General features: G+C 49.5%; 1 protein-coding gene across 5 annotated transcripts in view; it reads left to right on the plus strand.

Annotated features, from left to right (window-relative positions):
* The window catches only part of DHRS7C (dehydrogenase/reductase 7C), a 445,910-nt gene that overhangs the window by 409,033 nt on the left and 23,078 nt on the right, over nt 1-13,799 (plus strand). For all 5 annotated transcript variants that reach the window (XM_039501164.1, XM_039501166.1, XM_039501167.1 and 2 more), the window contains one exon: nt 801-1,011. In XM_039501164.1, coding sequence (XP_039357098.1) covers nt 801-1,011 — 211 coding nt within the window. The remainder of the gene's footprint in view (nt 1-800; nt 1,012-13,799) is intronic.

A 13,799-nucleotide genomic window follows, 5' to 3' on the forward strand; every position in this document is an offset into this window, starting at 1 on the left:
ATGTAATGACCCCTGAAAATATCATCAACATGCAGGGGATAACAGGAGATGCATGTGTGGGGAAGGGAGGTCAGTTTGCTACATGCACCCCAGCATGTATTTTGGGCACAACACTAGCCACTAGTGAAAAGAAGGGAGGTGGGATTTACCCCAGTTGTGGAGCTCCCAAGTTGCCTAACAGAGGGGTTTCTTTCAGCAAAAGCCAAATTTTCAAAGGTAGTGAATTGGGCCATCAGCTACCATGGGATAATTTAAAAACCACGAGATTTTAAAGAAGAATGACTTGGGTTCTTTTTAGAGAGAAGGTGGGTGAGGTAATATCCTTGATTGGACCAACTTCTGTTGGTGAGAGAGACATGCTTTCAAGCCATACCGAGCTTTTCCTCAGGTCTTGGAAAGGTCCTTAGAGTGTCACAGTGTTCTGGCTTCTGAGCCTTTACAGTGCACTTGGGTCAGTTTCCCAGCTTTTCTTCATAAGCACAAAGGCTAGAAAGTGACTAGTTTTAAAAATGAAAGCTGAGATTCTCCCATAATTTCTGGGCTGGAGGAACTGGACTTTTAAGAACTACATCAAATATTGTAAGAATCATGATAAAAACATGTGAGATGGCAACACTGAGTCAGATTCCTCTGAGTGTGCGTAAAAAGGAAAAACAATATTCTCAAACTGATGGTGAGAGCACTTTCTTTGCATCTGACAGTAAATACACTTTAAAACAGAGAGCAGACACAGTCTCCTTTCATATAACATTGAATGTCTGAAATAACAAAATACTATTTCCTTTTTTTTTTTTAAAAAGACATTTACACCAAAGCTCGTACTTCTGGATCTCTCAGACATAAACTGCATTCAAGATGTAGCTAAAGAAATACTGGATTGCTATGGATGTGTGGATATACTGATCAACAATGCTAGTATGAAAGTGAAAGGACCAGTGCAGAGTATCTCATTGGAACTCGATAAAAAGATTATGGATGCCAACTATTTTGGACCTATAACACTAACAAAAGGTATTCTGATTTTTTTCTTCTTTTGAAAGTGCTATTTAAAGATTGGATGCCAAGTCATTGTGTCATGTTGTGGCATGGGTCAAATTTTGCTTTCAACTCCATCAGTGTAAATCAGAAGAATCTCTACTGAAAATCAGTGGTGTGAAATTGGAGCAAGTGAGAACAGAATCAGGCCCCCTGAGTTTGAATAGAAGAGTGTTTATCAACAATAGGTGATATCATGGCCCCATTTTCAAAACACCCAGTTGTATGTTTGCAGTGACCCCTGTAGGCATGTGCTTCTGCTCTGCTGTGAAGACATCGACTGTCACAAATCAGTAAGGAGTGCATGCAGCCAGGCTAAAACTTAGCCATGACAAGAGCACATCCAGCACATAATTGTGTACAAATTGGGGTGCACTTAGGGCTCGATCATGCAAGGTGCTGAACACTCTGGTCCTGATGCAGCAAAGCACTTATGCACATCCTTAACTTTTTGCATGTGAGTTGTCCCATTGACTTTATTGGGGCTACCCATATGGTTAAAGTTAAGCACATGTTTAAGTGTTTTAGTGGACTGAGGTGAGAGCACCATACAGGATCTAGCCCTTAGAGCAGAGGGATTTTGTAACGGTACCTCAAAGTGCCAGATATTTTGCTGCTTTCTGTTTCTCCCACCTTTCTCCTCCTTCCTACCCTCGTTCTTTGTCTGCTATCCCAAGAGCAATCAAAGTATCATTCAGATGCTCTTGGTTCTACTCTGTTCCTCTTTCTTATCATCCCAGGCAAAGCATCTCGAGACTGCTGTCAGCTCTGTTGCAGGGAGGACACCTCTAGAACTGCTAGTCACTTGCTCACGTTCATTTGTAACTTTTTAACATTTTTCACTCTTAAGGAAAAAACAGTCTCAGCTCCAGCCATCAGACAATGTATACTTGAAAGTGTGTTCCCCAAAACACTAAGCTGTTGTATACGCCCCTGGGAAGGCTGAGAGCTGGAGTCAGGCTCTGGCAGAGGCTGCAGAAGGATCTCTCAATTGCCAGATCTCTTCATGAAAAAGAGATGGGAGGAAAGTACTGGGTCTCAAAATTACACTAAATAGACAAGAAGATTCTAGCTACGCCACAGGAATCAGTGCCAGAGGCAGACCCTCGGGCAACCCAGCCATGGCAGAGAGCCATTGGAGTGGGGACTTGAACATGACCCTCCCAAGGGAGCTATAGAGTCAACCTCTCACTGCCTTGCTCTCTGTCTGACCCATGAATATTGAATTATTTTATACAAAGTGGAACAGCTTAAACAGGAGAGAGATGGATCTGGGCCCTAAACCCTATCCCTTTCTTCTACATTTCACTCAGGGCTAGCTTAACTAGCACCCTGCTCAGCTTGCTGGGTTCTAAGGATCCCTTTCATAGGCAATGTAGATGGGCCGGACTCACCCCTGTGGCGCCTCCTGCTGGTGACTCTGGGAATTAGCTCTATTCCAGCGCTGGAGCGCCCTCTGAAGGCTGGTGATCTACCTGTCCTCAGGCCCCCGTGTCCCTCCCTGGACCCAGTGCCCTTTTACATGGGGTGCTGCCCCCTAGCAGTAACCCCTTTCTCTTAGGGTCTCCCCTCCTTGGGGAACCCCCACCCTCTATCCCCACCTTGCCTCAGTATTGGCTACTGCCAGTCATTGTCTAGCCCCACACTCTGGGGCAGACTGCAGTATCAGCCCACTCATCACAGGCAAAGGGGTTTGGACCTGCTGCTTTGGCCTACCCCTGGGCTGCCCTCTGCAACCCCCAGTACCAGTTGGCCCTTCGCTAGGCCGCAGCCTGGGGCTTTCTAGGCTGGAGCTTCCCCAGCTCCTCAGCCTTTCCCCAGCCCTGCTTCACCCTAGGTACCTTATCTCAGTTCCCTACAGCCAGGCCCTTCTCCTTCTGAATGCAGAGAGAGACTGTCTAGGCCTCTGGCCTCCCTGGCCTTTTATAGGGGCCAGCTGTGGCTCAGTTTGGGGCGTGGCCTCACCTGCAGCCACTCCCTCAATCAGCCCAGCTTTTAGAGCAGCATCTCTCAAGCCCTGCCAGGCCACTTTTAAACCCTTCAGCAGCAGGATATCTATTGGGTTTCACCCTGCTACAGGCAACTAACTCTCTCCATACAAGGCATAGGGAGCTTGGGCAACTAACTCAGGGCTGTGAATTCCACTGGGCACTAGAGTGCCTAGGATTTAGGCTTTGCAACACCTAAGTCCTCTTTGTTAATCTAGTCCTTAGTTTCTGTGTACTTTGGTTCCCCACTGGTAAAAAAAGGGATACTAGCACTTTTCTACCTTGCAGGGCATTGTGAGAATAAATATATTAAAAATTGGAAGTGTGACAGGATCCCCAGGTGCACCCTGAGACTGTGGGACCACTGTGCCCCCTTAACTCTCTCCAGCCTGGGCTCTCTCTCACAATGCCTTGCTAGTGACCAGCAGCAAACCCCTCCAGGAGCTGTTATCACTCAGCACAACAGCATGTAGAGCCCCACACCCAGCTAGATTGCATGAATGCTCCCAGAGCCACTCATGAATCACACAGAGAAAAGCACTAGCCAAATCCCCTCAGCTCCCAGCACTTTACCCCAGGCATATACCATCTTTCTCTGCTCAAGGTGGGCAGTGCAAATTTATTAATTGGTTCACCACTTCATTGATGGAAAGTGGATCTACCCCAGCCTTTGTAAACCTGAGCAGTTTTGCCACACACTTCATACAAACTCACTGGTAAAGATAAACAGTTAAACAAATTTATTGACCACAAAAGATAGATTTTAAGTGATAGGCAAAAAGTCAGAGTTAGTTACCAAAATAAAATAAAATATAACCACGCACACTTAAATTCTCAACCCTATTAGACTGGGCAACATCCAGATTAAGCAGTTTTTTCTTACTCCCCTGGATATTGCAGTCCTTAATATACAGGTTTGTCCCTTAAACCTCTGTTGGAGTCTTGTCTTCTTCTGAGTGTCTTTGTTGCTTGCAGCATAGGTGGGGGCAGGAGAAAGGCAAAGCATGGGCCTGCTCTGTTTTGTTTTATACCCTCAGTCCCATGTGCTTACATCGCACTCAGAGAGCGCTGAAAGGAAACCACTGTTGTGTGTTCACACTGTCAATTGCCTGTGCAATAGCATGTTCACACTTGTGGAACTTGCATCGATATTCGGAACAATGCACTCTGGGCAGCTATCCCAGAAAGCATCTCTTCCTCTTCTGCCGCTAAGAGTTGTGGGAAAGTGGAGGGAGTTGCGGGGCATCCTGGGTCCTGTCCCAATGCCCCATGATGCATTGTTTCACATCCCAGCAATCCCTGTGCTTCCGTCCGCATTTGGCGCCATCTTTCAACAGTTTTTGTACTGCACACTCTGCCTCTTTGGGCTGCAGGAATGGATCCCGCACTGTTGACCAATATGCTGCTCAGTCTGACCAACACGTCACGAGTGGCAGTGGAGTTAGTCCTTAAACTACAAAGGCAAGAGGAGTTCGACACTGATCTTGCCACACTACGACACGAGATTGCTTGTGGCATTGACACAACAAGCACTGAGTGGTGGGATCACATCGTAATGCACATCTCAGATGACGAGCAGTGGCTGCAGAACTTTCGGATGAGGAAAGCCACATTCATGGGACTATGTGATGAGCTCACCCCAGCCCTGCAGACATGAGAATGAGAGCTTCCCAGTCATTGGAGAAGTGTGAAGCAATTGCACAGTGGAAGCTGGCTACTCCAGACAGCTACCGATCAGTCGCTAACCAGCTTGGAGTGGTAAAGTTGACTGTTGGACTCGTGTTGATGGAAGTGTGCAGGGCCATTAATCAGATCCTGCTCCATAAGATTGTGACTCTGCACAATGTGCATGACATTGTGGATGGCTTTGCACAAATGGGCTTCCCTAACTGCCGAGGGGCGATAGATAGTACACATATTCCAATTCTGGAACCAAATCACCTAGCCACCAAGTACATTAATCGGAATGGGTATTTCTCTATGGTTCTCCAGGCACTCATGGATCAACATCAGCGTTTCACACACATTAATGCAGGCTGGTCCTGAAAGGTGCATGACACATGCATTTTTTGGAACACTGGCCTGGGACTTTCTTCCTGGACCTGAAGATCACCGTAGGGGAAGTCGAAATGCCCACTGTGATCCTGGGAGACCCTGCTTACCCCTTAATGCCGGGTTTTGTGAAACCATACACGGGTAACCTTGACAGCAGCAAGGAGCACTTCAACAACAGGCTGAGCAAGTGCAGAATGACTGTTGAGTGTGCTTTTAGCTGTTTAAAGGCCCGCTGGTGCTGCCTATATGGGAGGCTGGACCTGGCTGATGACAATATTCCTATGTTTATAGCTGCGTGCTGTACACTCCATAATATTTGTGAAGGGAAGGGTGAAAGCTTCACTCAGGGCTGGACTGCTGAGGATCAGCACCTGGAGGCTGAATTTGAACAGCCAGAGACAAGGGCTATTAGAGGGGCGCAGCACAGGGCCATAAGGATCAGAGATGCCTTGAGGCAGCAATTTGAAGCTGAAAGCCACTAATATTTCTTGCTATGCTTGGGAACGCACTGCTTGTAATGCTAGGGGTGATTGGGACTGAGGCAGATGATGCCCTGTGATGGTTTAATAAAATTGTCTGTTGCTTTTCAGGGCTCTGTTTGCTTTCAGTTAATGGAATAAATATTGCTTTCAAACCAAAACAATTCTTTTATTAAAAAACAACAACCGGAGGAAAGAGACAAACAAAAAACACATCAGCACTGTGGGGGATGGGGAGAGGAAGGGTCCCAGGAAGGGGTGGGGTCCTGGGACCATTAAAGATTTGTGTATGTCCAAATATCATATGCAACCTTGCCTTTGGAGTACAGTGTAATGGGTACTGTTCTTCAGCAGGGCTAAACTGCAGAGGGATGTGTTGAGTGCAGTGGGTACTGGGAGTCCGCAGGGCTGGACTGTGACAGGACAGGAGTGGAATGCAGCGGTTACAGACTGGAGCCAGGAGGTTGACAAGAGTGTGTTGGTGGTGTCTGGGGGGTGCATGGTAAAGAGTTTTGCGACAGCGGCTGCAGGGGACGGTGGGCGCTCGGTTTGCAGAGCTAGTAGCACCTGGAGTATGTCTGCTTGGTGCTCCATAATGTTTAAGAGCCACTTTGTGGCTTCATTCTGGTGCACCGTGTTCTCCTTTCGGTCCGTCTTCTCGTTGTCCAGCCACTCCTTCAGTTCTTGGTTTTCGGCAGCAGAGTGCATCATGACATCACTTAGAAAGTCCTCCTTTCTAAGCTGCTTTCTAATTCTGAGCAGCCATTCAGCTGGTGATAACAAAGAGGGAGGCTGGACTCCCAAGGTCATATCTGTGAAGCCAAAATGCAACAGTTTACTGAAGCAGTATTGTTTGCAACACACAGACCACTGATTGATTCAGTGATTTAAAACACAGCCACTATTCACATACCTGTCACTAACTGGCTAACCCCAGGCAAGCACATATAAGCCACACGGCCCCCAAAATGGTGAGTAACCTCAGGGGCAGGGGAAATCACTCTTCCGAGATCCTGCTGTACACTGGGCATGTGGCTCTAGGGGAGAGCCAGCACTGTAGGGGGGGCCTTATAATCATTACTGTCCCCACATTTTCCACAGGCTATGTTCATTATGGAAGATATCTCGCTGCTGAGGGTGAGCAGGGAATCAAGGGAGGGTCTTCTCCAAGACTGCAGCTTCTGCCCTGGCCCTTATGCGGCTCGCCTGTGTGCAGCAATGGTCCCTCCCCAGTGACAGCAGAGTGGCAGGGAAAAGTTACCCTTAATGCGGCAGCAGATTGCCCAGTATCTCCATGACAGTTTCCATGAGGTAGAGTCCCGTGAAGTGAGGGAGTCAATTAATACCCTGTTTCACCACTCAGACAAGGCATGTGGAGGTACACTAATCATACAGACACAAGGCTGCTTTCTGCAACCCTCCTGCCCCCAACAACTCACTTCAGTGATTCCCCAAATCTAAGCCACTTACCAGGACCTTCCTCTCCTGTTTGTGCTTCACCAAGCTCCGAGCACTGTGACTGGCTAGCCTCCTCTGGGGTAGAGATGAGCTCCTGGCTGCATGCATCTCTGGCCTCTAAGTGATCCTCTGCCTCTGGGTCCACCTCCCCCTCCACATCCTCATCCAAGATTTTCTCCTCCTGGCTTGGTCCACTCTTGACTGGCACGCAAGCCACCGAGCGTTCACAGTGGAGGTGGGGTCACCACCAACTATCGTGTCCAGCTCTTTGTGGAACCAGCAGCTCATGGGCAAAGCACCGGAGCGGCAGTTTGCCTCCCATGCCTTGTGGTAGGCATTCTGCAGCTCCTTCACTTTGACCCTGCACTGCAGCGTGTCCCGGTCATGGCCCCTTTCTGTCATTCAATGTGAAACCTGTCCGTAGGTATCATAATTCCTATGGCTGGAGTGCATCTGTGACTGGACAGCCTCCTCTCCCCAAATGCTGATGAGGTCCAGTAGCTCGGCATTGCTCCAAATGAGGGATTGCCTGGTGCATGGAGCAGGCATGTCACCTGGAAAGATGTGCTGAGATCACTGAATGCATCACTGAGCAATCAGGAAGGGGACTTCCAAAACTCCCAAAGAATTTAAGGGATGGGGCTCACAGTTGGTCACCTGAGGGCAGAGCAGTAGACTTCAAACCGATGACCAGAGAGGCAAGAACAGGAATTGTGGGAAACCTCCCAGAGGCCAATTGCAGTGCTGTAATCAACCAGGATGTCTATACTGGCACTGCAGTGCTGTAGCCTTGGTGCAGAAAGCTGAAACCCTCTTGTTCGGGAGGCTTTTTTACAGCACTGCAACTGTGCAGTTTCTGTGCACTAAGTGGCTTGGCAGTGTGTGCACCTTGGGAGTTACAGCACAGAAAGCTGCTTTACTGCACAGAAACTTGCCAGTGCAGACAAGGCCTGAGTCTCCAGGCAAGGTTGATCAATTCCCCTGGTGTGGCCTCACGCAGGTGAGTCATTGAATTGTAGCTCCCTTGCTGGACAATGGCTGTTGATGTGTTGTTTCACACCCCACCCGGGCGTGGGTTACTTTCCTAGCTGTTCCCTCTGGGGAGCTAATATCTGGCTGATTCCCAAATTTACAGCATGTTTTAGTGACAACCATTCAACACAATTCTCATAACTCCATATTCATTAATGATATACGTATATGGATAGAAAAATGACTTTCAGCAGATCATAACCTTTCCCCTGATCCGTTACAAGGCTTGCTTTATATATAATATCACAATTATATAAAAATGAGGAATATGGGGGTTCCAGGATGATCCCCAAAGGTATAGAATGTCACAGTAAGGTGCTCAGTAACTATGATAGTGGAGGCCAGATAAGAACCTAAGACAGATAAAAATCCTACATCTGAAATTCTGTAAACAAATATGTCAAGTGTACAGGAATTCCACCAATGATTGATGCTAATTAACATACAAAAAAGAACATACAAATTCTGGTGCTCTCTCATCCTAAGCAGCAAGGGATCCTGTGATATCCTGTCCCTTTAAATGTTCAGGGGCTCTGTGCTCCTCCCCATCACAGGGCAAAGACTCACTTTAGCGTTAGTTTCAATTTTGCAGCCACAACCATAAAGCCAGCACAGCCCAAGAGATTCCGGGGGGGGGGGGGGGCCCGGGGGGGGGGCGGGCGGGGCGGGGGGGGCGGGGGGGGCGCGGGGCGGGCGGGGGGGGGCGCGGGGGGGCGGTGTTGGGCGGCAGGTGCGGGAGGTCGACGGGAGCGGCGGCGGCGGGTGTGCGCGGCTCCGGGTCGCCGGCGCCGTCGCCGCCATGGCTGGGAGGTCGGGTCGAGCGGAGCAGCGGCCCGCCCCCGCGCCTGCGCTCATGCAGGCGCGTCCGTCGTCTCTCCCGTCCGACCCGCCGCCGCTGGCGGAGGGCGGAGCTCAACGGAGGGCAACGGGGCCCAAAAAAACGCCGGGGGGGGGGGGGGCGGGGCCGGGGCCTGGGGGCAATTTGCCCTCCCCCCCTCTGGGCGGCCCTGGCACAGCCCACAGCTGTGTGTCCATCAGCTCCCCCTGCATCTGACTGTCTATTTCCTTCTCTGCTGGATCTAGAAATATAACATTGGCAAGTAGTAGGGTTGCCAACTTTCTGCTTGCACAAAACAGAACACCCTTGCCCCACCCCTACTCTGCCCCTCCTCTGAGGCCCCACCCATTCTCTGAGGCCCTGGCCCTGCTCACTCCGTCCCCCCTCCCTATGTCGCTTGCTTTCACTCACTCACTCATTTTCAGTGCGCGGGCTCAGGGGGTTGGGGTGTGGGTTCCGGAGTGGGGCCAGAAATGAGGGGTTCATAGTGCAGGAGGGGGCTCTGGTCTGGGGTAGGGGGTTGGGGTGTGGAGTGGTGAGGGCACCGGCTAGGAGTGTGGGCTCTGGTGTGAGGCCAGGGTTGAGGGATTTGGGATGCGGGCTGGGGCTGGGGTGTGTGTGAGGGCTCTGGCTGGGTGTGCAGACTCTGGGGTGGGGTTGGGGATGAGGGATTTGGGGTGCAGGAGGGTGATCCAGGCTGGGACCAAGGAGTTTGGTGGGTGGGAGGGGAATCAGGCCTGGGGCAGGGGGGGATGGGCACGGGGTGGGGGGGTGAGGACTCCAGCCGGGGGGTTGGGCTGGTGCTGTGAGGTTTGGGGTGAAGGAGGGTGCTCTGGGCTAGGATCGAGGGGTTTGGAGGATGGAAGGGGGCTTCTGGCTGGGTCAGGGGGTTGGGGCAAAGCTGCCAACTTTCATGCAGCAAATAAACACCCAGACTTTCATAATAAGCCAAAAATCAAGCTAATCCCTTTTCAAAACAAGGCCAAACCAAGCCAATCTCTAAGAACCCCAAGATTCTATGTGACTAGATCCCCCTGGTGCTCAGTCTGGGAATGTGGTAGGCCCGCTGTGCACCCCTGACTCTCTCCTCGAGCCCCTGCTTGTCCCTTGCCCCTGCTTGCTGGGAGCCAATCAAAAAAAAAAAAAAGAAGCAATGAGCTACAAGCCAAACAAGCAACAAGTTACAAGCCAAAAGGCAACTCACAAGCCAATTAAGCCAAAAACAAGCCCAATTTCTGCGTTTTTTCCACTGGTTTGGCATGTCTGGCTTGGGGCACAGAAGGGGGTAAGAGGTGCAGGCTCTGGGCAGTGCTTACCTCTGGGCTCTTACGCAGAGGTGTGGCCAGACAGCTATGCGTGCTGCCCCATCTGCAGGTGCTGCCCTGCAGCTCCCATTGGCCATGGTTCCTGGCCAATGGGAGCTGCAGAGCCGGTGCTTGGGGTAGGGGCAGCGTGCGGAGCCCCTGGCTTCCCGTACACATAGGAGCCATATGCGAGACATGCTGCTGCTTCTGGGAGTTGTGCAGAGCCAGGGCAGTCAGGGAGCCTGCCTTAGCCCCACTGCACCGCCCACTTGACTTTTAATGGCCCGGTCAGCAGTGCTAACCAGAGCCACCAAGATCCCTTTTTGACTGGGAGTTCTGACTGAAAACTGAACACCTGGCAACCATAGCAACAAGGAATTTATATCCCTATTGTGTTCAGTACTGCCTCTGCCTGACCTGATGCTATGAAAAACGGGGTTAAGTTCACCTAGAGGCATAGGGTGACCGACTGCTGTTTTTGCTCCTGGACAGCATGAACCAGCCAGCCAGAGGGAGGAAGTAGGAAAATCAAGATCGAACATAACATAAAAGTACTGCAGTTAGTGCTGGGTCTGTTCAAACAAGATAGCTAAGTGGAAGCAAGCAGCCATCTTGACTGACCTTATGCAAGCAGGCAAACAGCTTAGCTTGCACTGAGGGTCTGTAGCCAGCAGAGGGAGCCCAAGTATAGCCAAAGGAGCATGCAAGCACACAGCCAATAGAGGGTGATCCAGCCACACAGTCCAGGGGAAAAAAATCCCTATGGAAAAGGGGTGAAGTCCAACAAGAGACCAGAGAACTGGCACCTTTTGTGAGCAATGTTAGTGAGTTTGATGAAAACCTCAAATCATGGGTGGTATAACTTGAGCAATCTGTAACCTGTAACTCCATTCCAGAAGGACAGAGTTTCAGCCTTGCTGACAGTGACAAGTCCAAAGGCAAACGAACTGCTGCATGACCTGTTATCTCCATCTGTACCTGGAACTGCCATGGGCACTGCAATTACTCCAGCAAGGCAGGAACATTTTTGTCCTACCCCGCTGATGATAGCAGGATTATATCAGTTCCATCAGCAACATGAGGGAAGTGGAGAATGAGTAGCACAGTTTGTTGCTGCTTCAAGGAAGTTATCAGAGCATTGTCAGTTTGGACTAACATTAAGCGATGCCCCGTGTGACCAGTTAGTCTCTGGATTATGCAATGACTAGGTCTGGAGGAAGATACTGATTGTATCAATGTTTACGTTCAAGAAGGCTGTTGAAGTAGAAGTTGCAGTGAAGACCTCAGAGAAGGTGGGTGAACCAAGTTTTCCTCCTGCATCGGTGCAACAGAAGACCAAAGGAACACAAAGAATTTCTGTGAGGGCCATTATGCACAAACTACACACTCTGAGAAGGATTGCTGGGGACCTCAGGTTATTGGCAGAAAGTGCCAGAAGAAAGGACACCTCACGCGACCTGTCACACAACACTATATAACCTAAGAGTTACAGGTGGACTATCACAGACTTGTAGCAGTCTGCCCCAGCAACACAGAGCGACCAGCAACACAGAGTACATCCAAGAAATACATCCAAGAAGACACCCATGAAGACTGAACTTAAGAAAGGATTGAAATCAGGAATTCATAATGTGGAAAAAGACAAGAGCTGTAGTGACATTGACCAAGACCTAGCAATGCATGTGTTATCAGAAGCTGGATTCTGAGATGGTATCTAGGTTACACCCTTGATCGAAGGACTTCCTACAAGAATGGAGCTTGATACTGGAGCTGCTGTTTCACTGATTTCAGCATCTACCTATCACCAGGTTTTTTCACAAGTTCCCCTGGAAGAAACTGCCTCAGTTTTGAGGATTTATACTGGAGAAAATTTAGTCCTAGAAGGAACACTTGTGGCAAAAATTCAGCTAGATGGACAATCAGTCATTTACCCTTGTATATGATCGAAGGGAAGTGTCCACCATAATCTGGCAGTTTGTGATGCTCAAGGTGAATTGGACCGAGATGAAGGTGATCACAAAACACCTCAAACTCTTCAAGCAATACTGGACAGACATTCCAAAAATTGTAAAAAAAGAACCTGGGCAGACGAGCTGAAGATCACGGATGCTCACTGTTGAATCTGACACTCAGATGAAATATTAACAAAGAATCCTGTGGCACCTTATAGACTAACAGACGTTTTGCAGCATGAGCTTTCATGGGTGAATACCCACTTCTTCAGATGCAAGTCAAATATGAAATGTTGCAAGATGAAATATTGCAAGCTCAGAGTTGTGCCTTATGCTCTGAAGCCTCTGGAGGAAGCTGATTTGGACCGTTCAGTGAACACTGGAGTCTTGTCACTGGTTTCACACAGTGAGTGGGCTATACCCATCATGCCAATGATCAAGAAGGACATCTCAATCCAGATTTGTGGAGATTTTGAAGTGGCAGCAAATCCAGTTTTATGAGCAGACCAGTATCCACTATCTCATATTGAAGATTAGTTTGCTACTCTTAGGCTAAGTCTACACTACACAGATAAGTCAACCTATGTCAGGTTGACATACAGCCACTGTGTTAATTACTGTGGTGGCTGATGTCCACACTACCCTACTTCTGTTGGTCCTCACCAGGAGCACTTCCACTCACTGAAGAGGGGCGGTGTAGGGGATTGAGAGCCAGAGCTCTCAGCTCCATACAACTCCCCACTAGAAGCACAGCTGGCCCGGTGGCTTCTTGCCTCCAAGCTCTCAGCCAGGAGTGAGGGGAATCTGCCTGGGGCTTCTTGCTTCCGGTGAGGAGATCTGCACACGAAGTCTAGTCAGATGTCATGCTTTTGGCAGGGAGCGGGAAGCTGAGACTGACCCAGCTGGAGATCCAGGGTCAGAGGACCAAAGGGCAGGTGAAGAGAACTGCGGGAGGAAACCCTGGGTGGATGGGGAGGGGTGCTGCTCCATCCCAGAGCAGGAACTTTTGCATATAAGCTGACCAACTAGGGTACTGAGACAGGTGCTGTTGTCAGACTGAGGACTGGCACCCGTGGAGGGCAACAGAGGGGTACCATGATGGACCCTGTTGAACTGTGAAGGGACTGGGCCCAGGGAAGGCTACAGTACATCACTGAGGGCTTTGATATAGACCCAGTTGGACAGTGTACCCCAGAAGGGGGTTATTTTGTTTAATTTTCACACATGGACGGAGTGTGACTCGGCCAGAGGGCTGAGTCACCGAAGACCCACCTGACATGTGGAGTGGCTGACGGGGGGGCACTGGGAGTTGATAAATCAAGAAACTACAGATGGACACACGGGACCAGAGAGCAGTCATGAGAGGTGGGTGCCACCCCATTACAAGGACACTGTCTCACCATCATCACCATGTTATCCCAACAGAGTGTGAAAACCAGTTGTGCACCTGAATGTATAAATTATTTAGTTAGTGAGTTGTTGTTATTCCAGGGCAGAATAAACCCTTGCAATTTACGAGTCTGTGGTAGTCCACCTGCAACTCTTAGGTTATATAGTGTTGTTTATTAGCCTTGTAAATGATAATGTATGTGTGTTTGGAAAGTTTTTTAAAGTAGGGTGGAGGAATGTGATGTCCTATCCCTTTAAATGTTCAGGGA

Source organism: Mauremys reevesii, linkage group 15 (assembly GCF_016161935.1).
Source record: "Mauremys reevesii isolate NIE-2019 linkage group 15, ASM1616193v1, whole genome shotgun sequence".
NCBI lineage: Eukaryota > Metazoa > Chordata > Testudines > Geoemydidae > Mauremys > Mauremys reevesii.